Source organism: Mixophyes fleayi, chromosome 5 (genome assembly GCF_038048845.1).
Source record: "Mixophyes fleayi isolate aMixFle1 chromosome 5, aMixFle1.hap1, whole genome shotgun sequence".
Classification (NCBI taxonomy): domain Eukaryota; kingdom Metazoa; phylum Chordata; class Amphibia; order Anura; family Limnodynastidae; genus Mixophyes; species Mixophyes fleayi.
The window spans coordinates 158,540,304-158,560,821 of record NC_134406.1 but is presented as its reverse complement, the minus strand read 5'-3'; the positions used below and the strand labels follow the sequence as shown (position 1 = coordinate 158,560,821).

At 38.8% G+C, this 20,518-nt stretch overlaps 1 protein-coding gene and 2 long non-coding RNA genes across 3 annotated transcripts; 1 reads left to right on the top strand and 2 right to left on the bottom strand.

Annotated features, from left to right (window-relative positions):
• Positions 1-9,905: 9,905 nt before the first annotated feature.
• Positions 9,906-10,915, top strand: LOC142157754 (uncharacterized). The gene is made up of 4 exons (XR_012692608.1): positions 9,906-9,996; positions 10,123-10,488; positions 10,571-10,659; positions 10,866-10,915. It is a non-coding gene; the product is annotated as an uncharacterized LOC142157754 (long non-coding RNA).
• Positions 10,916-13,226: 2,311 nt separating this feature from the next.
• Positions 13,227-13,602, bottom strand: LOC142157753 (uncharacterized). The gene is made up of 2 exons (XR_012692607.1): positions 13,561-13,602; positions 13,227-13,352 (listed from the first exon to the last, which is right to left on the bottom strand). It is a non-coding gene; the product is annotated as an uncharacterized LOC142157753 (long non-coding RNA).
• A 529-nt stretch (positions 13,603-14,131) lies between these two features.
• Positions 14,132-17,836, bottom strand: LOC142159488 (uncharacterized). The gene is made up of 10 exons (XM_075214387.1): positions 17,671-17,836; positions 17,520-17,591; positions 17,355-17,405; positions 16,428-16,490; positions 16,285-16,347; positions 15,864-15,926; positions 15,589-15,657; positions 15,300-15,398; positions 14,375-15,173; positions 14,132-14,222 (listed from the first exon to the last, which is right to left on the bottom strand). The coding sequence occupies exons 1-10, from the start codon at positions 17,834-17,836 to the stop codon at positions 14,219-14,221; spliced, it is 1,449 nt and encodes a 482-aa protein (XP_075070488.1). The 3' UTR covers positions 14,132-14,218.
• Positions 17,837-20,518: the final 2,682 nt, after the last annotated feature.

Genomic DNA, 20,518 nt, shown 5'->3' with positions numbered 1-20,518 from the left:
GTCTTAAGTTCCTAGGGCCCCCACGAGCCTTAATCCAGTTCTAGTTAGCAGGATGGAGCGGATAGCTACTCCCAGTCCCTGGACAGGACACAGCCTGCAGAGGAAGCCGAGGAGCTCTAAGTCTCATGAGATTTATTAATCTTGTGAGACTAAGAGCTTCCCTGCTCACTCTACAGGAAGTTCCCACTCTGATGGATGTCAGCAGCATCAGAAGCATAGATAAGTACAGTGGGCTGGGGGTGTTGTAATGTGTTTCTCTTATGATGGGGAGGGCCTAATGAATGTAATGTTTTATTATAATGTATGTATCAATGCCCCATGTTGACCACGCCCCCAACATAATGTGGCCAGGCCCCTGACGGCGCCGCTGCTACACAGCGGCACACGATTTTGTCCTGCTCATCAACAGAGATGGACCTGTATGCTTGAAATGCCAGGGCTGATTTTTACTCCCAGTCCGGCCCTGCTGGGCACATATTTAAACTGTGGAAAAACAAATAAATGATATATAAATAGATATCAAGAAAACCCTTAATATGCAAAATGTGAACTGAATGATGATGCATATCGTTTATATGCGTTTTAAACCTGCATTTTTTTACACCATTGGTTAACAGGCCTTAGATGGAACAAGGATTTGTCTGTTGTCATTTGCTTACCTAACCATTCCTGCCTTGTCAGTGAGAATAGTCAGTTCCATCGAACCTTTAATATCACTTAGAATTCAGAGAGCCTAGTTTTGATATTATTGTTACAACAGTGCACATATATATATATATATTTGACAGGAATAAGAAGCAGGGTTTTTTGTGGTATTTTCAAAGATGGTGGCGTATGCAGAGTTTTGTCTTTTTCTTTTTTATTCAGTGCTACTCTCCATAGCAGTGAAGGATTTATTTACACTGCCTTATGTAAATGGGAACAAAAAAACAGCTTGGTTTTATGGGCAGCATGGTGGCTTAGTGGTTAGCACTTCTGTCTCACAGCACTGGGGTCATGATTTAGATTCCTTATCAAGGCCTTATCTGTGCGGAGTTTGTATGTTCTCCCCGTGTTTGCGTGGGTTTCCTCCCACACACCAAAAACATACTGGTAGGTTAATTGGCTGCTATTAAATTGACCCTAGTCTCTCTGTTTGTGTGTCTGTGTGTGTGTGTGTTAGGGAATTTAGACTGTAAGCTCCAATGGGGATTCTCTGTACATCTCTGCGGAATTAGTGGCACTATATAAATAGATAGATAGCGTGTGTTATCAATGGCATTTTTAATGTGCAGTATCATTGCTAGTATTATTGCTAGTTTTAATGTGCGTTATCAGTGGTATCATTGCTGGTTTTAATGTGTGGTGTCAATGCCCATTTTAATGTGTGGTTTTGATGATTGTTTTAAAGTAAAGTATTTTAGTTTGTGGAAATAATGACTTTCTTGTGTAGACAACCTAGGCGAGCCCTCTGGTGAGATCTGTAAATGTTGTACTGCTGGCTATAGGTGTTGTAATGCAGGAAATGTCAATGCTTACAGCCTTATACCCAATGAAGACACTATGCTCTTAATTTGAGATCTTAGGGGCCCCCCCTGTCTTAAGTGCCCCGGGCCCCCCAAAGCCTTAATCCAGCTCTGATCAGAGCGCTGTTTAAATAGGAAGTCCCTGTTTGAATTCCCCGCCCTTAGGTCTGGCGGTCATGTGACCACCAAACCCAGAAGTGCGGCTTCCGGGTCCGACAAAGCAGCGGGGAGCAAGGAGAGGTAAGTATCGTTACATCCATGATCCCTTTCCTAGCTGATAATTATAACTGGTCAATGAGTCGACAACCGTCTTGCATCTGCCGCATGTCCTTTTCTCTGTTGATTTCAATAGTTTCTCACAGATGGTGCATCTAGATGATCCTACAGATAGCTGCAGCATCCAAAATTTGCTAATTTGCTCAGATGTCAGATCTTCACATATATCTGCGATCATAAGAGTCTCTGCAGATGCCTACATTGTCATTTGTTTCTTAAAAGAACAACAATTAAGTGTCAGTAACTTCCTTATCAACAATATTAAAAGCTTTACTACTATATAAAACAATAATAAGATAACTAAGCCTTTTGCAATTAGCGATAATATATCAGATATCCATTCACCTATCCCTCCAAACCATGTGGCAGGATTGAGCCAGGATAGGCCACTAACATCAAATCCCCACCCTGGCTTTGCATGCTCCTCAGAAAATAATTTCTTAAGCTCTCTAATCTCATCTATATGTTGTGTGATGACATCTTCCGGATCTGCTATTATCAGTGAAGTAGGTGCAGCAGATAGATCCTGTGTGTGTGAAAAGGGTTAAGCAATATCCGTCTGTTTGTGCTGTGAGATAATCCAAAACCAATCGATGCTGTGCAAGCTCCTTATCTGTCATTTTCAACTCTGTATCCACATATCTGAATGTTTCATCATACATTTCTGCAACATTATCTAACAGTCGTGCTAGATCTTTAATTTGCTTAAGGGTATAGGCCAGGGTTTCCCAAACCCAGTACTCAGGGCTCCCTAACAGTGCAGGTTTTCCATATATCCTTGCTGGTGCACAGGTGTATTCATTACTGACTGACACATTGTAACAGATCCACAGGTGGTCCTAATTATGTCACATGTGATCTGGAAAACCTGCACTGTTGGGGAGCCCTGAGGACTTGGTTTGGGAAACCCTGGTATAGGTTGTTCCTGCGGTGCCAAATGACACAATGTTACCTACAGACAGACCCATTTTCATCCAAATCCTGTGTGATAAAGGTCCTGGTATGTTCCCTTTGTCTTTGAGGCCCTTTTAATCTCCTTTTTACCTCATAGTGATACATAAGACTTGGGGCCTTAAGGATCTTAACCTGAGAAACTTCTTATTTCAGTCTCCTGGACAAACCATGTTACAATGTAAGGGGTGCAAATTAGTATTTTGTTTTGCACATAAATTAAATACTGACTGTTTTTTCATGTAGCACACAAATACTTGATAGCTTATTTGTACACTGAAATGTAAAGTTGATATTTGTGTGCTACATGAAAAAACAGTCAGTATTTAAGTTATGTGCAAAACAAAATACAAATTTGCACCCCTTGCATTGTAACATGGTTTTGTCCAGGAGACTGAAATAAGAAGTTTCTCAAGTTAAGATCCTTAATGAATCAGGCCCTTGATTGCTCAGAAGTCAAGATTTTCAGCTCCTCACGTGGTATCAATATCATTTGTGCAGTAAGCTTACCTAATGTACCCATTCCTGTGTATCCAAAACGAAAACATTTATATGCCTTTTTCCTACATATGATATAAACATCTTCTGGTGGTTGATAAGGCCAGGTACCAGTCAGTGTGAACATTATAGCAGAGAGGTTATAATTACTTGTTGGAAGGCAGGTTTCTACCCCTTTTTTACTGTTATACTCCCCCTTCATACCTTGTTTCTGCCAGTGCTCTAAACACATTTGTGTTTTGTTACCTGGTGTTCTGAATCCTATAGCTGTGAAGCGATTGCTATCCTTCCCCACTCTAGTATATATCATCTTTGCTTTTCTACAGTCACTAATACCTGCTGATGTATTAGCCACAACCAGTGTCAAATTAACAGTGGGATCATTGTTTCTATTTAAAAACCAAATATTCATGTTAACCTCCCCCCCTTACCGTGGCCCTTACTCGAAAACACAAATCAGGGGGGTGATATAATTGGCTTATTGAAACATAATGTGGCTCAGTAAGGTAATTGCTTATCTGGGAAACGTTATATACCCATTGATGTGCAAGCTGTAGCATCTCTTAGAAAGTTAAAGGAACAGCTACCCATGAGTACAATCATGATGCAGGTGGGCTTTGTGTACATATCCAGCATGAGCTATTGCTGATAATCCGACCAATACGATTATGCGTTTGCAAAAAAATCGTTTTCAGACTTTCCCTGTTTGTTATTGCATATGTTTTCACACTCTTCCTTTTTCTGTGCCTCATAGGGGCACAAACAGTTTTGTAGATCATCACCTGTTTCATCAGTCTCAAAAAAGCAGAGTGTCCTGACTGCCCTGTTCAAGGTGTCTGAACCCTTTGTATGTTCCCATGCTAAAGATGCTGCATATATTGCAAGAACTATACATATTGTCATTAATGATAGTCCTATCATTATTGCCCATGCAGGTTTTAACATGTCAAAGCAATGTTTTTACACATTTTTATATTTCTGAACCTGACTTCCCTTGTGCAAAAATCTTGCAATGGGATGCATGAATCCAGGTATCTTTCCCCTCGAGTTTTGCTGATGTTGGAGTTGTAATTAGAACTTGATAAGGACCTTTGCATCTGGGCTCAAGACTTCTCCTGACATGCTTTCTCACGACCACCCAGTCCCCAGGCAGCAGGTTGTGGGTTTGTGTATCAAAATTAGGGTCTGGAATGAAAAAAAACACTTAACCATGTATTATAGTTAGTTGTTTTTGCAACAGGGTTTCATAATTCAACAAGTCACCATGTGAATGTTGTAGTTGCTGTAGAAAATAGCAGCCTGTCCTGTGTGCTGTGCCAAACAGAATCTCATATGCTGTGAGCCCTGTATTATTTCTTAGTGTATTTCTTACTGAGTGCAGAGCCATGGGCAGGCATGAAATTCATGGTAGGTCTGTTTCAGCCATTAATTTTTAATTTTCATTTTCAGAGTACCATTAAGGCGCTCCACACATCCTGAACTTTGGGGTCCGTAAAGGGTGTGTAGGGCAGATATGATTCCCATGTGTTTTAACAGTTCCTGGAATTCTTGCTCTGTAAACTGTGTCCCTCTGTGACTCTCGATGACCTCTGGTACCGCATATCTGCACATTACCTCGCTCATAATTTTCTTGGCTACAGTTTTAGCATTTGCTGTCCTGTATGCCCACGCCTCTGGTCAGCGACTGAAGAGGTCGACACACATGAGCACATACTCAAAGCCTGAGCATTTGGGAAGCTGTATAAAGTCTATCTGTATCCTCTGAAATGGATACTGTGCCTGGGGTGTGCTTTTCCGTGGAGTTGGGACAGACTTCCCAGGTTATTCTTTGCACAGATTAGGCATCCTGCCACTAACGCCTGTGCTGCGTGGGAGAACCCTGGTGCTATCCATAACCTATCAGTGAGTGCAACCATAGCATCTTTCCTCAGATGCACTTTCCTGTGTGCTATATTATTATTATTATTATTATTATTATTATTATTAATTTTTATTTATAGGGCACCACTAGGTGTCCGTAGTGCCGTACAGGGACAAACAAAATTACAATACGAGGTGAGACAGCACAGTACAGTAAACAATAAGCACAGTAACTCAGTGAGCTCAAAGCACAGCTAGAGAGGGTGGGGGAGGGGAGAGGGGAAGGTTTGCCAACGACGGAGTCCAAGAGGGAGGGCACGGATGACAGGGAGACCCCCAAGGGGAGAGGAGGGAGCGAGAGGGTACGGGGGGAAGAGGGTCCTCAAGGAGGAGGGCTAAGTAGCTGGAGAGCAGAGTTAACAGTGGTGAAGACAGGAGGAGAGAATACCCTGCTCAAAGGAGCGTACAATCTAAGGGGTGGGGTAGACAGACAGAGAGACACGGGGGGGAGATGGAGGAATGGAGGATAAGGATAAGGGAAGGGGAAAGAGGGGAAGAGGCAGAAGAAAAGGTAGGAAATTAAGTGGGAGACTGGAAGGCTTTAAGAAAAAGGTGGGTTTTTAAAGCCCGTTTGAAACTGGACAGATTAGGGGAAGTTCTGATGGAGGGAGGGAGCTTGTTCCAGTGGAGGGGGGCAGCACGGGCGAAGTCTTGGATACGCGCGTGGGAGGAGGTGATCTGGGGGGAAGAGAGGCGACGGTCATTGGCAGAATGGAGAGGGCGGGATGGAACATGAATAGAGAGGAGGGTGGAGATGTAGGGTGCAGTGGAGTTGGCGAGGGCCTTGTATGTAAGTGTGAGGAGCTTGAACAGGATTCTGTAGGGGAAGGGGAGCCAGTGAAGGGATTGGTAGAGGGGGAGACAGAAGAGGAGCGGCGAGAAAGGAAGATGAGCCTAGCGGCTGCATTAAGTACAGATCGAAGGGGAGCGAGATGGGAGTGGGGGAGGCCAGTAAGGAGGAGGTTGCAGTAGTCCAAGGGGGAGATGATCAGAGAGTGGATAAGACATTTGGTGGCATCTTGGGAGAGGAAGGGCCGGATGCGAGCGATGTTACGCAGCTGGAGCGACAGGATTTAGCAAGAGAGAGAATGTGGGGACCAAAAGAGAGAGAAGAGTCGAGGATGGCCATAATGGGATAAAGTGCTTTTGATAGACACAAATGCTGACCTTTACACCACTCTCCTTGCACTTCTAGTGCTCCATGTTTTGCCCAAGCCTTTTTCTCATTCTCTGTTGCTTGCTTCTGCATAATTTGGTGGTGGTACTTTCAAACTTAGGGTCAGGAGTCACCATGTAAATAGACTCCCCATTTGGATACTTTGGCTATGGCAGCTTCTCGTGCAGCCTGGTTTACCAGTCTATTTCCCTCAGCTGCAGAGGTAGTGTCTCTGGTGTGTACCTTCACCTTCATCACTGACAGTTTGGAGGGCAGCTGGAATGCGGTGAACAGTGCCCTAATGTGTTCTGCATGCTTAACTGATTTGCCTGCTGAACCCATAAAGTCCCTACTTTTCCATATAGGGCCATAAACATGTGCAATTCCAAATGCATTCCTTGAATTAGTGTGAAGTCATACTCTACATCCTTCTGCATATATGCACGGAAGTGTCAGAGCCTTTAATTCAGCTTCTTGTGCTGACATGTGACTCAGTAGAGTCTGTTGAATCACTATTTCTGTGTGTGTGGTTACAGCACACCCTGTATAAGGGACACCATCTATGTAGTACCGTGAACCATCTACAAAAGAGTGCATCTGGTAGTGGTGTATCTTTAATGTTAAATAAGACCAAAAATATCTTGCACATTAGTTCTACACAATCATGTTCAGGAAGATTTTGTGTTTTTCTTCCTGTTCAAGTTGGGATTCCCCCAAAACCCCAAGAGAACCTCGATGTATGCAGGTACTTATCCCATCTATTGAATCTTGTGACAATAAGATTCAAAAGCTGTGGTTTCTAGTCTAGATTTTTAACGGTACTGTACATTGTGGGCCAGAAGTGACTGATAAAATGGGGAGTATGTGACTCTGGGGGCCGTGTTCCTATGCTGTTTTCCCTTTAAACTCAGCTTTGGGCTCAGCAGAATTTGTACAATCTCTCTTTATGTGCCCTTTCTGAAGACAGTTAAAACACAGTCCTTGATTTACACTTTCCTGGGACCTGAGGCCCAATTTTACATTAGTGGTCCCAGATGTCTGCTTTTTCTGTCTTGGCTTGAATTGTGGATGCCTAGGTCATGTAACATCAAGCTGTACCACATATATGGGCTGTGTAACCTTCTTCCTGTCCTGTTTCTCCTTATTATCCTCTTCAATGGATCTCAATACTGTCAGTAAAACATCAGGGGTTCAAGTTGCATATTCAGGCCGCTTGACTTTAAGATTCTTGAAGAGGTTGAAATTTAAGCCTTCCAAAAATGCATTTTTGAATATGCGTATGTTCCTACCAGTGACATAACTAAACCCATAATCTTCATGTCTCTGTCGGCATTGTGTGAAATATTCTATGGTGATTTTTACTCTGTAGCACATCTTGTGAGGGCATATCCCTAATTTTCCCTTCCCAGTATGCTGTGCATTTTGCCATCCACCATTCACCACTAATACTTTACTTTTTTTTGTGGTTCTGTGGGTAAAGGTAACTGCAGCATTATGCTGGACTGGGGATTCAGCTATTCGTGCTGCTGTATAATTACCCACAGTGACCTTTGTCATTTAGTCCAAATCTAACCAGGTGGCATTATAAAATTTCTTTAAATGTGCCATACAGCTGGCAAATCCCATAGGATTTTTGTCAATGTTTGTGACATCTCTTGCTAATGACATTTGATCAGTGGGTGACCATGGTTTAAACCAATTGACCATGTGGTCAGGGATTGCTTGGTTACCACCTTCCGCGGGTCTACCTGGTGTGGTCTAACGATATACAGGGTATAATCCTGTAACAGGGGTGCTGGCAGGGTTTTGTCATCTGCACCTTCATATGAAGAAAGATGTGCTATCGGGGCTGGAGAGGCTAAATACCATATCAAACTTTGTTGCCTTACACATGGTGCAGGCAGAATTTCTCCACAAATGTATTTGTGGACAATTGCATCTACATGTACTTTTCTCGGTTATGTGTATATTTTCTCTGCATTATCTTCATATCTCCATGGGGGGTATTCAATTGTTAGCGAGTTTTGAAGTTCGAGCGCGTTAAGTCATTTTTTAGCTATTTTTCCTTTTTTTCGAGCGCGGAAACTTCTCCCTCAATTCTATTTCTTTTTTTTTTTTTACCGCAAAGGTGTTTTCGCGCTCCAACCGTTTGTCAATGTTAAAGTATAGGCTGAATGTGAACGCTCAGCGGGAAAAGCTATTCAATTGTTTTTTAACGCTGAGTGTGAAAAAGTAAAATCTGCAGTTTCATCTCGCACCTCCTTGGTCTGCTCAAAGTAAAAGATTTTTTTTTTTAGTTATTAAAAAAAGATATTAAACTGAAGATTAGGTGTAAAAGTTAATTAAAACAACCTGAAAATGTAAAAGAACTATTTTTTAACAAAAATACAGTGTAAATAATGAAATATTTTTTCAAAGTTCCCCCTTTAAAAAAATCCATAAGTGGTGCAGTCCTATTTTATTTAAACTAATTTTTTTTTTTTTTCATTCCAAACACTTGAGTGTACAGTTGTGGTGATCAGCTCTGTGGTGAACTGACTGTTGCCTCAGTGTTTTTTTTGTGCATACCAATCTTTCTGAGCATTTTCCAGTAGTGTTCGTTGGTGGATTATCCAGGATTTCCTAAAGATAAGTATCGTATTTGTGCTTGGTGTTGTCTGTCTGTAAAGTTTGCAAAATTAACATATAAATTAATCACTTACACCAATTAAATATCATATAAAAATAGTGCATCTCACAGGTCCATTAATCCCCTGCACAAACATTCATTTTCCCTACAATTTTTATTAAAAATAGTTAAATACTTTAGTTTCAAATTCACCCCTTTTAATTATTGTCTCATTTCAATGGAGCCATTCGTGGACACAGTGTGGATGTACATGTATGCTGCATGTATGGAGGAGACTGCTTTGGATGAAATGCAAGGTGCTGCAAATGTGGGAGTGTCTGGAGAGAATGTTGATGTTTGTGATGTGAATGCGGGTATGGAAGAGGGAGAGGCTGTGGGAGAGAATGGTGGACAGGCAATGGCTGCATTGTCCAGTGTGGCAAGTAGGACTAGGATCCCCAGGCCGCGTCTGTACCGCAACAGGCGTTTGCTTGATGGATTGGCCGAGGACGAGGTGAGAAGACTATATCGCCTATCGTCCTCTGCAATTTACAATCTGTATGAGATTGTAAAACAGGACCTGGAACCTCGTTACCCTAGTAACCGTGTAGTCCCTGGACTTGCCAAACTGCTTGGTGTTTTGCATTTTCTTGCCTCAGGAACATTTCAGCCCACCTTGGCAGTTATTGCCGGGTATTCCCAGCCCACTTTTTCTAGGATCCTGTTCCAGGTCCTAAATGCCCTCAAAAAGCACACTGCAACGTTTATTAATTTCCCGCAGTCTGCCAATGAGTGGCGTGAGGTCAAAGCTAAATTTTACGCTTTGTCTCAAATGCCCAATGTGCTGGGTGCAATTGATTGCACCCACATTGCCCTTACACCACCCCGTTGAATGGAAGAATGTTTTCGTAATCGAAAACACTTCCATTCCATCAATGTTCAGATGGTTTGTGATGCTAAGCAAAAAATCACTAATGTTGTTGTTGGTTTTCCAGGTTCATCCCATGACTCCTTCATCCTGCAACAGTCGTCCTTATTCCGTAATTTCGAAGCAAGATCCTTTCCAGATGGCTGGCTGCTTGGTAATTTTTTTTGTATTTTTTTTTTTTTGTTAATTGTGTATTACAAGTGTAGTTGTAAACCCTTAAAAAAATTTAATGATGTGTCACTGTTTTTAAAAATGTGGGTTTTTTTTGTTTTTTTTTAAGGCGACGGTGGATATGGAAATCGTTCCTGGTTGCTGACTCCTTTAAGCAACCCTGTATCTTCCTCAGAAAAAAGGTACCAATCAGCACACATTCGTACCAGGGGTGTAATAGAAAGAACCTTTGGTACACTTAAAAGCCGGTTCCGCTGTTTAGACCGGTCCGGCGGTGTGCTTTTATATTCACCCTCCAAAGTTTGCGATATAATTATTGGTTGCTGTATTCTTCACAATATTTGTATTGCAAACCAATTGGAGGTTGAAATTGATCCAGACATTAGTTTGGATTTGGACCTTTCTCCTGAGCTTGGTCAGATGGAGGAGTTTGCAACTCATGTTCGTCAACGTGTAATAGAAGATTTTTTTTCATGTAAGTATTACTTTTTTTACAATGGTAAAATTGATGTGTGTATTTTATAAAAAATAATGTTCTTGTACTATTATATATACAGGAATGATGGCAAACTGTGTACCTGGCCCCAAAGGAGGATATAATCTAGCTTTTCAGAAAATGGGTAAGGAAGTGAAAAATAACATCATGGTGAGTATAATTTTTTTTTATACTTTAAAAAAATGTATTTGTTGTATTGCATTTATATGTAAGGGAGTGATGTGATTGGATATGTCAATTGATAACTGAAATCTTTTGACAATATTGCTGACCCTTAATAATTTTTTTATGAAATGCAAATCAAATTTATTTGTCTTAATAGAGTGATACTGACCTAATTTTCTTTTTTCTAATAGATCTCCTAAAAACAAAGCAACATGGATCTTTTGGATATTGGACTGAAAAAAAAAATGCAGAGAGAAGCAGTGTGGTGTCCATTTTTTTTTTTTTTTCTCTAGGACTATACACAATAAAATAAAAACGACTTATTCCAAAATGTATTCATATATAGGTTTCAAAAAGTGATCACTTCAGTACCTTTTTGAATAATCATCCAACAAAAGTGACTTTACTCTTAAATATTGTTTCCTTTATTTTTTGATATCAATAAACAATTTTTTTATTTTTTTTTATTTTTTTTTTGTGATAGGCACTATAGCAGGGGAAGAGAAACGCAGTTTGGTCCCACTGTCATAATTACTAATCAACCACATACTGTTCAGTGCTGCCCTGAGTGCTGTCCCCTAAAAATTGTAGTTGGCCTCCCCCCTAGGGACACCCAGCCCAGTGCTGATAGCACTACGGTTCTTCCTAATACCCCTGGCCTGGGGCTTATAAATGGGCATTTTGTTTTTATAAAAAATAAATAAATATTTATTTGAGGAACTACATGTCCCAGCCAGCAATGTTTGCCTAAATAGTGTGGCCATGCAGCTACTACTCTAACTACAAGCATCAGGATTCCCATGGCACCCAAAAAAGATTGATGCCACTTTGAGAACCAAAAGTGTCTTCATGCTCTTACACACATGGCTGGCTGGGATCTGTAGTTCCACAAATCAAATTATTAAATAAAAGCACAACACCCTCATTACAACCACAAATCTTTATAAAAAAAAAAAAAAACCCAAGAAATACAATAAACACCCTCATGTACACCTTATTCAAAAAAAATAAGAAAAAAAGTAGCATTGCTGAAATACTCTGTTGCAGCCTTTACTAGAAAGACATGACAGCTACCGTGTTCTGATGCAGATGTACATCTTCAGAACCTAAATTTAAAGTTAACCCTAGTGCAGCCGAACTACTGCTGTTTAATTAGAAAAACTCTGGAAAAAATGTCAAAGCGTAACCCATATTTTCAATAACACAGCACTGGGCAAACCAGCCTGGGTGATTAGCACTATAGCAGGGGTAAGAATGTCATAATGATTAAACACCCACAGACTGTTCAGCGCTGAGCTGGATTCCCTAGGGAGTGTGTTCCCCTTTAAAAATGTAAACGAGCCACCCCCCCCCTAGGGACACTCACCCCACTACTGATAGCACTAGGGCTCTTCCTACCACCCTGGGCTGTGGGTAGTAGGGTAATAAAGGAAGAATATTTGTGTAAAAAAGTGAAATAAAAAACCATTTTATGTTGTGGAACTACAGGTCCCAGCCAGCATTGTTGCCCAAAATAGTGTGCCCACGCTGCTACCAGTATAAGTACAAGCACCAGCGTACCCATGGCAGCAAGGGCATGTTGGCACTTGTCAAAGCACAAGTGGAAACATGACGTGACACCCACGGCAGCCTGAGACCTGTAGTTCCACAAAACAAAATTTTTTGTTGGTTTCTTTTATATAAATATTTTTTTGGGGTAATGAGGGTGTTGTGATTTTATTTTACTATTTTGTTAAGTGGGTATGCTGGTGCTTGTACTTATACTAGTAGCAGCGTGGGGACAATAATTTGGCAAACATGGCTGCCTGGGACATGTAGTTCCACAAATCTGATTTATTTTTTTTTCCATACTAAATACACATTTATTAACCTACTACCCAGAGCCCCTGCCTAGTAGGAAGAGCCCTAGTGGTATCAGCACTGGCCTGGGTGTCAATAGTGGGGTGGCACGCTTACATTTTTCAAGGGGAACACCCTTGTTAGCGAATCCAGGCCAGCGCTGAACAGTCTGTGGGTGTTTAGTCATTATGGCATTCTTACCCCTGCTATAGTGCCTATCACCCAAGTTGTTTGGCTATAATACACCCTGTTGTATCAATACCTTTTTAAAGAAAACGCTATACTTAGTTTAATCCCATTGAAAATTATCTCAAACTGCTATCTTGAGTGTTAAACATTCAACTCTTTCCCTGAAAGTTAATTTAATAATACTATTTCTTACCTAAGCACAACTTTTTTAATTTTATATTTAATTAAATTAAAAATATGTATGCAAATTTAACCACTAATGACTATATATCAGAGTAGGAGCCATTACAACCGTCATACATGTATACAAAAAAGTTTAGGGTACATGTAAAAATGTCATGTCTATTCTCTCTATTGTCATGTGCTGCATTTTTTTTTTTCCAAAAAATGGTTGCAGTAGTTCACAGTTAACAAGTCTACAACATCCCAACTTTAAAAAATGGAAATACTATCCCCCTAAAATATTGGCAAGGTAACTGCATTTGATGAAGGTGTATCTATCTAATAATTAAAGGAACAATAAATTCAAAAGTAAAATTTTATTGTACAAAATACATAAGATTTTTAATACATTTTTCTTAAGTTCATTCAGTCCCTTGGATTTTCAAGCTGTTTCTTTAAAATGACATCCACCAATTCCATCCGAACATCTGCAAGAATTTTTTTTTATTAAAAGCTTATCTTTGAAATTAATATTACATTTCACATCTAAATACTGGAACATTGATATAGTGCTTTAGTTTATATGGACACAAAACATATCCTATTGTTGGACTCTTGATATGGAGAAACATGTTAACATTCAAATAGACTGCATTAAAAATGTATGTCTAAGTCAATAGTTATATAGTTTTTTACCTGAAAACTCTAGTTATGTCTGCAATTTGCGAATCCATGTTCCTGAAAGTTGTATCCATCCAATATTTGGGTCCAATCTTAAAAAAGTAAAAAGAAAGAAGTGTATGTAAAACCTGTATTTTTTAACACAATACAAACATAACTTTTAAAACAAGGAAGGATCAGTATGGAGTAGAATATTCATTGTCCATGTCACATAATATCCCTTCCATTCTGCAAAAAAAATTAAAAAATTACATTTTTATGAAAAAGAATAAACTGAAACAAACTCACCAAATATTTAACAATGCTGATCATCCCTGATGTTGAAAGGTCTGTACATTTCACTTTTTTCTGTGTTAGGATAAAAAACAAAAAATATGATTACTTAAATTTTCTCAAGAATAAAAAAAAAAAAAAGATATATTTATGTATATATATATATATATATATATATATATATATATATATACACACACACACACACACACACACACACACACACACACGAGGAGACAGGCACACACAGAGACTCACACACACGGAGACTCAGACATTTCAGGCATGCATCCTAGAGAGAAATAAATAAATACCAAATAACATTGTAACGTAATGCTTTTGGATGATGTTATCCTCTTGCTTTCACTTCCTACGCATTTTGATCCACGATGCTTCTGGGTTACCTAGAATTGAATGTAAAACATAGAAATTAGGATACATTTACATTCGTATAAGAAACTTATAGTAGACATTACTGTACATATGACATATTTTTGTTTTTATGTCACTAACCTATTATCAGTTATACGCTTCTTTTAACTAATCATTTTCTTACCCTTCTTCCTCAGATGAGACGGGGTTGATGATTTCCTCTTCTGGATGTTCCTGTAACAATCTCCTCCTTGCTGACTCCGCTCTTCTTACTTCCACCACGGGGGTGTGTAGTGCAGATGACGTCCTCTGCTGTGGTGTTGGGGGAACAAATCCAGAAATGTTCCAATCGGCTAATGGGACTGAAACATTACCCTGTACTCGCCGGAGTCTCAGCTCTTCACTGATATTCATTACATGCATTGACAGCATTTGCAGATGCATTGTCTGTTGTTGTTGTAGCATATGCATCTGTGCCATGGATTGATTCATCTGGTAATACACTGCTGTATTCTGCTCCATTGCAGCAGCCATTCGCGTTTGTAAGTTGTTATTTACTTGAATAGATGCTGACATTTCACTGTGCACTGTGATGAGTCGCTCCAGTAACGAATTGGTGGTATTACGGGAGCTTCGTACCTCTTCCACAACAGACGTTAAACGGTCTACCGAGTCACCAATTCTCTGAACTCTGTCTTCCATATTTCGGCGAGATGTTTCCTGCCTTCCTTCCACCTTTCTGGCAAAGTCTGTGATGGAATGAAACCGAGTGGCTTGTTCTGGCAGACCGTGCACCAGTTGTGTTGGAAGACTGGTGCCTGTGGAAGGTACCCTTGCTTGAGATGGACCTTCCCCTTCGGTGATTGGAACTTGAAGGTTGGGGAAGGCTTGCTGTAGCATCTCAAATCTTGTTGCAGCATCTTCGTGGACCAAACTGTCAACTGGCGAAAATGTCAGTGATTGACTGTCATGTTCTAATTCCTCTGTAAAACAAAAAAAAAAAATACTACATCAATTATTCAGATATTACATTATATGATTTCAATGTTTAAAATAATTTGAGTAATGCATGTATTCTGATAAAAAAAAATTAAAAAAAAAATAGTCACCGGTTACTGAGCCGACAGGAGATGCTATTTCTTCCATGGCAGCTTGAGAAAAAAAGGTGGATACTGGTGTTACCACCTGTTCCCTTGGGATGATGGATTCTAAAACATAAAATAAACAAATAATAATTAAAATTTGTCTATTAAATACCCCAAAAATATGTGAGACATTTCATTATCTAAAATGATACATGTGTACAATTACAATATGTATATTCCTATGGATCTGAAAAAAAAAATACGATTATATTGCTAGATAGTTCTGTACACACAATTTTCAACATCTTCATACCTTCACGACTATGAGCAAGGGTTATTGATGTTCCCCCTTCTTCACACATCTCTTCAACGGGTCGGCCTTCTATACATAAAAATAAATTAGATAAAATAAATTATTACATATATATCTATATATATATATATATATATATATATATATATATATAGATAGATAGATAGATATAGAGAGAGAGAGAGATAGATAGGTATATAGATAAAAAAAAAATGACACATTAAAAAAAAAGGTTGCTGAGACCAAACAAAAAATTAATTCTGTGTAAACATTACCTCGCTGTACATCAGCAACAGGTTCCGAGACATGTACCTCAGTCACTCTTCTTCTCTTGTGAGCTGTAAGTTAATTACTATTAGATGCTATTATTAATTGTTGACAAGGATTTAAATAGTAATCAAGAGTGACAATGAGGAATAGTGAGTGAGAGAGTGTGATAGTGAAAGGAAAAGATAGAGAGAGATAAAGCAATATTAAAGAAAAAAAGAGGGAGAGTGACAGTTAAAAGAGAGAGTGATAGTGAAAGAGCGAGAAAGAGAGAGAGAGAAAGAGAGAGAGAGAGAGAGAGAGAGAGAGTGAAATAGAGAGAGACATTGATAGACCTAAGAGCGACAGTGATATAACAAGAGAGAGAGTTATAGTAAAAGAGAGAGAAGGAGATATATGCATATTGTTTTACAATGCAAATATAATTACCTTTTTTATTTGGTTCAACAGTTTTGGCAGGATGAGTAGACTTGGTTAAACGGCTTTCTTTTTCTGTAACAAATAATTATAATAAGCTTTGCAAAATGTACTATATTTAAAATATATTCTATCTACTTGATCACAATATATACCTTGATTGGAAGCCGTTGTCGCTACTTCCACTGCGACTTGTCTTGGCATAAGCAATGTCACACCTATAATAAAAAATACAATTTATTTTTAGTTATATAGAAGCAATAACATTACATTTTTGTTTTTGGACAATTTTATGGAAATATTAGATGCACCAAAAATAACAACTTACATTTTACATTGGAAGAATATTTTTTTGATATATATTAATTGCATGCAATAATTATAGTAACAAGTGTAACATCAATTCCCTGGTATTATTAGACAAATGATATACATTTCTATCTTACTATTACAAAATTATAAACATGTAAATATGCATGTGTATATGTAGATATGTATGTGTATATGTAGATATATATATACACACACTTGTAGGTTAATTGACTGCTATTGGAATTGACCCTAGTGTCTGTGTGTGTGAATTTAGACTGTAAGCTCCAATGGTGCAGGGACTGATGTGAGTGATTTCTCGATACAGTGCTGTGGAATCTGTGGCACTAAAAAAAAAATGGTTATGATGATGTATGTACATACATACACAAATATGTTTGATTAAATTTTGATGTAAAACCTAATAAAATAATAAACAACTTTATTATGGAACATTTTTTTTTTTTTTATTTAACATAGGTGATATTGTCCATAAAAACTGTTATGTGTGAATAATATTGCTTTAAGGTTAAAAGTTTAAGGGCTACATTTAATAAGCTGTCGATTAGAAAAATTGGGGATGTTGCCTATAGCAATCAATCTAATTCTAGCTTTCATATAAAGCTAGAATCTAATTGGTTGCTATAGGCAACAGCCACACTTTTGCTAACCCGCAGCTTAGTAAATCTAGCACTATAATGGGTGTAATGTGTAGTGTAAAGTATGTAATCTATGGAGCATGTATACATGCATGTTACATCTTTATATCATACCTTCTCCTTCTACACTCCTCTGGCCCTTGTGTCCTTGAGAATAACCCAAATCTAAAATACATTAAAGAAAGATTTATTAGTACATCTTTATATAAGATTTTGGCAAGGCAAGTAAAAAAAAAAATTAAAAAAAAAAAACAACTTTATTATACATTTGCCATTTACCTCCTGATTTGGATTTTCTCTTCCGGGGTACTGCTTCACTTTCATGTCTTCTCCTTTGTGCTGCATCTTGTTCTGCAAAATTGTAAAAAAAAAATTAGAATTCTATACAAATTTAATTGACATCGTCACTTTTATAGACAATTATACATACCTCGTAGCTGGAAGGTGGATGGATCAAGGGTGTCCACTGTCCCTTCCACTCCTTCCACAAGATCATCACTGAGAATTTGCCGCATCTTCTTCTCCCAAGGCTTAAATTTTAGGCGCAGTGGCTTGCCACCACCGGTTCCCCTAGAATGGCGGGCAACGGCTGCCATCTTTGCCTTCGTGGTGCGCTTGCAGTCCCGAAAGCGTTTCATGCAAACCGCAACTGATCGGACTCGAACACCTACTGCGGACACAGCAGAGGCAATCTGGGACCAAATCCTCTGCTTATGCTTGAAGGACGCCTTCAGCGATTGGGCACCCTTCAGTGTCTCGTAATGTTGCAGTACCCCAGCAACAAGGACTTCATTCTCCTCAAGTGTAAAGCGCCTGGATCATGTTACAGATGGTCCTTCTTCATCATCAGATCCACTCTCTGTAAGATGTTGCTGCTGGGTGCTTGTGCTGGCTTGCATGCTGCTCACAAACTGCTGCCGCCTTCTTTCTTCTTGGCGCTCCTCAGGTCGGTCTCTCCATTCCTCGCCACTGCTGACAATTTCTTCTTGGGTTCCCTGTGTAGAAGAAGAAGAAGAATCCCTACGCTCCCTAGACATGGCTACTCTAATAAATTTTCTTTGCAAAAATAAATAAAAACTATTGACTATTTAACAACACTTGCCTAAGGATACAGTACAATATCCTACTATAATACTAATAACAATTAATTAAACTACACAAGTACTTGACTAAAAAAAAAAATTCAGTTGTATTAAAAATAAATTATAATATAATTTTTAAGGGACCAAACTAGGTTAAATACAATCTATAAACTACAGAAACCTAAATGATAACTAAGGGAAAAAGGACAATAATACAACTGTAGAAATACAGCAAAAAAATAATGTAACACTAGATAAAAATATACGCAGTTGTATTTTAACTAAATTATATTATAATTTTTAAGGGACAAAACTACGTGCAATACAATCTATGTAGACTGCAAAGAAGTAAATGCAAACTAATTCAATTTTTATCCTAAAACAAGACAAAACTGCAATTGCTTAAATACAGGAAAAAAAAAAATAAATTTAAAAATGTGTGTGTATGTAAATGTATATATATATATATATATATATATATATATATATATATATATATATATATATATATATGGAGATATATGTGTGTGTGTGTGTGTGGTGGGTGCAATTAAATAAGTGTGGTATGTCTGTAGTATATTCTTGTGTGTATTTGCCTGTATTGTAAAAAAAAAAAATGTTATTTTTTATAAAAAATAGTGTGTATAGTGCAGTGTAGAGTCAACTCACTAATCCAATTTCGAAGATTAGAGCAATGGAGAACAGTCAGGAGTCACAAGCCTCAGGAGTCACAAGCCACAGCAGTCACCAACCAAGTCAGCCAACAGCTATCAGCAAATGACAGTTTGCTGTTGGCTGCATTATTTTTTCATACTGAGCTGCCAGCGTAAAACACTCCCCTTTAGATTTCAAACTCGCTAGGACCAATAGTAGAGCGCGAGGCGGAGGATGCAAAAAAACATTTGCATTGAGCGAGTTTGTTTTTAAAACGAGCGCTCCAACGGCAATAAACGAGCGCGGAATTTTTTTTCTTTTTCGAGCGCGAAATTTTATCGCGTCTCGCTAACAATTGAATACCCCCCCTTAAGTCTGTCCTGTGTGTAGCTGTGTTGTGTAACAGGACTTGCAGGTTACTGTCCACGGGGAACCACATATTACACACAATTGATCTTCTGCTAAATTATAGTACTGACAATCATAATTGGGGCATCTCCACCTTCTCTCCCTAGCCAGATTTCTAGAACCAGATGTGCTGGGATGTGTCACAGTGTCACAGTGCTGACTTAGGGTAAATGCACTGATACTTTCCTCCATCTCTTGCATCTCTTGTTCCAGTAGGATTTGTTCAGAAACCTTCAGCCAATTTAGGAGTTTACCTTTGAGTTTGTGTTTCTGTATGAAAAGGCGATATTACTTGTGTACCTCTTGTATCTTTATGGGATCTAATGTAACTTTTTTACCTATCCCCGCTCTTTTGAACAGTTCTGGCAGACCTACTACTCCCCTGCTATCTAAAATTTTGCGCATCATGTCTATGGGGGAGTTGCTGTCATCTTTCTGCTTACTATCTATATTTCCCATATTGACAGTATTCTGTTGAGTCCCAATAGAGACTCTGATCTAGTTTCTGTGGGTTGTCCTATCAGTGGACATCCCGTTCTGTGGACTGGATGCCCCTGCGAACTCCTTACACTGGATGTCCATGAAGAATAGGCTTTCTGACAGTATCTGGGATGAAGGTCTGCAAACTCTTTCTAAGCTTTAGGCAGCTTTTAGAATGTCCCCTCCATAGCGCTTTACAATTGAGAGCAAACATTAATAAAACAATACTGAGTAGTACATACAGACAGAGAGGTAAGAGAACTATGCTAACTAGCTTACAATCTATGGGACAATGGGAGTTTGAAACAAAAGGGCATGTGCAACATACCCCACTATGGGACAGGCCCAGGTGGCAGATGCCCCCCTGCCCAGCCTACCTGCCCCTGATGACCATTCACATAGGCAAATAGATAAATATATCTAATGGTGTGGTCTGTAACAAAGAGCAAGTAAAACGTCAATGTGTGTTTCGCATATTACTTTACCAAGAATGAAAGTACACTATACTATAGGCGGAGGTATGTAAAACAGTCTTGTACAATCAATTTAAATGAATGTCACAGGACAATCATGTCTGAAAAAGTTATTAACCCTATTTAGACCTTAATCACGTTTTCATTTATATGAGAAAGGAGAAAACACAAATTAGACTGT